This window comes from Gossypium hirsutum, chromosome D01, assembly GCF_007990345.1.
Source record: "Gossypium hirsutum isolate 1008001.06 chromosome D01, Gossypium_hirsutum_v2.1, whole genome shotgun sequence".
In the NCBI taxonomy this organism is placed as follows: domain Eukaryota; kingdom Viridiplantae; phylum Streptophyta; class Magnoliopsida; order Malvales; family Malvaceae; genus Gossypium; species Gossypium hirsutum.
The window spans coordinates 6,237,538-6,240,926 of record NC_053437.1 but is presented as its reverse complement, the minus strand read 5'-3'; the positions used below and the strand labels follow the sequence as shown (position 1 = coordinate 6,240,926).

Here is a 3,389-nt window from a genome sequence, read left to right as displayed (position 1 = left end):
TATTAGGATTTTTTTAAATTTCATATATATATTTTTAAACATTTAGACTTTATATAAAATTTCAAATTAGGATTTTTTTAAATTTCATATATATTTTTTATTTTTTAATAATGTTATTAAATAGTATTAATTTTTTTAAATTTTTTAATAGTATTTATAAAAATTTAAAATGCATATAATATTTTAAAAAATTAAAGACTAATTAAATAATATTTTTTAGAATTATGAAATCTTATAAAATCTAATAATGCTTTTTAAACACTATTGGTTTTTTAATTAACCGATTAAATAATATTTTTTTTTGAAAATTTCTTTATACATACTATATTCTCTTCCCTTGTTAACTTTTAGCAGTATTTGAATTTTTTTTTTTATAATTTAGTGATTTATCCATAACAAGAGTTTTAAAATTTAGGAAGTTTTTTGAAGGAGAAATTAATTTTATTTAAAATTTTAATGATATAGATGATTTGATTTTATTAAAATAAATAAATTTAATGGATAATTAAAAACTAAAAAGTAAATAAAAGATGAGAGAGCGTCACCTGTGGTAAATTGATGTATTCATTTGGTTGATGTTAAAAACAAGGTATGAAAGGCAACCAATTTCTTGCATATAGTTTTAGGGGGAAAAGTTTAGTTTTAGGTTGTACATAAAATGGTTGGTTAATGGCTAGTCAGGTGCCATAATTTTAGAGACATACAATTTCATGGAAGGTTATTTAAGGCGACTCAAAAAATTCTTGTCTCCATCAAAATAAACAAGGCTTTAGCCAACCAGATTAGCACTAGGTATACTTGGGTTTCATCATCTTCATCGATTTGAAAACCCAAGTATACCTTTAAGAAACGATGGAGGTAACTAAGGTGAGGTTTGCTCTTTTCTTTTCGTTTGCCGCACTAATTCCAGGATTATGGGCAAATATTGCTGAATTTGATGACTTTTGGAAGCAACGTGAGGAAGAAGCATGGAATATTACCTTGGCAACTTATGAGCCAAACCCAGAAAACGTCACCAATCATTTCAACTATAACGTTAACAAGTAAATCTTACCATAACCTTGTATTTTATCTCTCTTTTTTCATGTTTTATATAAAAAGTTCATAGTTTAGGGATAATAAAATAAGGTACAGATATTGAAAGCTGAACTATTATCCTATTGAATATCAACAATTAAGAATATATACATCAATTAATTAAGCTAAACTCTCTGTTCTTCTCATTTTCATTGTATTTTATTGCAATTACTAATCTTTCATGCATGTATTCTATAACATTATTACTCATAATCTTATTAGGTTACAACAATCACATGCCTTCATTGTAATGATCAAATTTTCATAATTTAGATGCTTTAGAGCCACAACTCTTAGAATTTAATTTCCTCCACCATTTGCAGGATCTTGAAACTTTGTTATCTTATTTTAAATAGAGGCATCATATATTATCTTGGAAATTTGTTGCAGGTTTCTTAAAGAAACTAGTGCCAACCAAACCATAGATTTTGAGGATGGTATTACTAACAACACGAGAAGATACTTGAGAGGAAAACACAAGAAGTACACTGGTCCGTGCATGGCGACCAATCCAATTGATAGGTGTTGGCGGTGTAAGAAGAATTGGGCCAAAAACCGTAAACGATTGGCAAAATGTGTGCTTGGTTTTGGCCATAGAACTCATGGTGGAAGTAAGGGGAAGTACTATGTGGTGACAGATAATTCTGATCATGATGTTCTAAACCCAAAACCAGGAACCTTACGTCACGCTGTGATCCAAAAAAGGCCATTGTGGATCATTTTTGCTCGTACCATGCACATCAAATTGTCACAAGAGCTAATTGTTCAAAGTCATAAGACAATTGATGGCCGTGGAGCAGATGTTCATATAGCATATGGAGCTGGATTTACACTTCAATTTGTGCACAATGTCATCATTCACAACATTCATATCCATCGCATTGTTCCAAGTTCCGGTGGCCTAATCAGGGACTCTGAAGATCACTTTGGTTATAGAACAGTAGGTGATGGAGATGGAATTTCCATATTTGGATCATCAAATATTTGGCTTGATCACATTTCTATGTCTGAGTGCCATGATGGGCTTATTGATGCAATCCAGGGTTCTACTGCCATCACCATCTCAAATTGCCATTTCACCCATCACGACGCTGTAAGTTTTGCCTTAAAATACTCAGCAAGTTACACAATTTGTCACCTAGTTTTTTATTAAACGTTCATGGATTTGTCTTTCAGGTGATGTTGTTAGGAGCAAGTGATAGCTATTCTAAAGATCAATTCATGCAAGTCACACTAGCATTCAACCATTTTGGCAAGGAATTATTACAAAGAATGCCTAGATGTCGATGGGGTTTCTTTCATGTTGTTAACAATGACTACACACATTGGAAAATGTATGCTATTGGTGGTAGCATGCATCCCACCATTATCAGCCAAGGTAACAGGTTCATTGCTCCGCATGACCCCAATGCCAAAGAGGTAAACCAAAATATAGTTAAACAATATTGATAACATTCGTTACATTTGTAAGCATGATAAACATGTAACCAGAAATGCATTTGAGATAATACCATTATTTTTTTTCCATTTCACTTTTGTAGGTAACTTATAGGCTCTATGCATCAGAGTCAGAATGGAAAAATTGGATATGGAGATCAGAAGGAGACGTACTCCTTAATGGAGCCATCTTTAGAACTTCTGGGCCACTCTCGCCACCCCATTTGAAATTCAACAGAAAGGAAATGATCAAATCCAAGCCTGGAGCATATGTCAGAAGACTCACTCGTTTCGCAGGGACTCTTAATTGTAAAAAAAGAATCAAATGTTAGATGTGATGTTCAATTTTACCAATCTTTAAAAAAATCCCAACATGTAAAAAAAAGAATTGATACATGGAAAAAAACTCATAGAATTATAATAAAATATAATTCCATTTATCTTTATCTTGCGTTACTAGCATGTTAAGCTATTGAGACCTACAAAAATAAACCTACTTGAAAATATAAGATTAGTAGTAAGTGACAAGTAGGGGTCGTATCCACATAAATTAATGATAATTCTATTCCTTAAATAAAAAACAAGTAGATAAAAGAGAGGTTTTTAGGAAATCAAAAACTAAATTCAAATTAAAAATAAAACGATAAATGCAATAATTAAAAGTTTTAGAAAATCAATGAGAAAAACTCTAGTCAAAAGTAAAATATCCATTTGATTCGTAGATTCAATCATTGACCCAATGATAATGACAATGTCTTTAATAAATTAGTTCTGTTGTTGGCTCAACAATCTCTCCTTACCTGTTTAGTAACCAAAAGGCAACTTGTTTGGATTACTTCTGTTGACACCATTTTTTTTTGAAAACGGGGTCGACT

The 3,389-nt window shown here is 31.1% G+C and overlaps 1 protein-coding gene across 1 annotated transcript; it reads left to right on the top strand.

Annotated features, from left to right (window-relative positions):
- The first annotated feature begins 762 nt into the window (after positions 1-762).
- LOC107917701 (pectate lyase) lies at positions 763-2,958 on the top strand. Its single transcript, XM_016846984.2, has 4 exons — positions 763-1,043; positions 1,468-2,170; positions 2,254-2,496; positions 2,619-2,958. Exons 1-4 carry the CDS (start codon positions 853-855, stop codon positions 2,844-2,846), a joined length of 1,365 nt encoding a protein of 454 aa, XP_016702473.1. The 5' UTR covers positions 763-852; the 3' UTR covers positions 2,847-2,958.
- The last annotated feature ends 431 nt before the right edge of the window (positions 2,959-3,389 follow it).

What these genes read in the sequence shown, in the direction of transcription:
- LOC107917701 (XM_016846984.2), top strand. Translation starts at nt 853, where the DNA reads ATGGAGGTAACTAAGGTGAGGTTTGCTCTTTTCTTTTCGTTTGCCGCA. An exon ending in TTCAACTATAACGTTAACAA is followed by an intron (nt 1,044 to 1,467) that starts GTAAATCTTACC and finishes AATTTGTTGCAG; the next exon opens with GTTTCTTAAAGAAACTAGTG. An exon ending in ATTTCACCCATCACGACGCT is followed by an intron (nt 2,171 to 2,253) that starts GTAAGTTTTGCC and finishes TTTGTCTTTCAG; the next exon opens with GTGATGTTGTTAGGAGCAAG.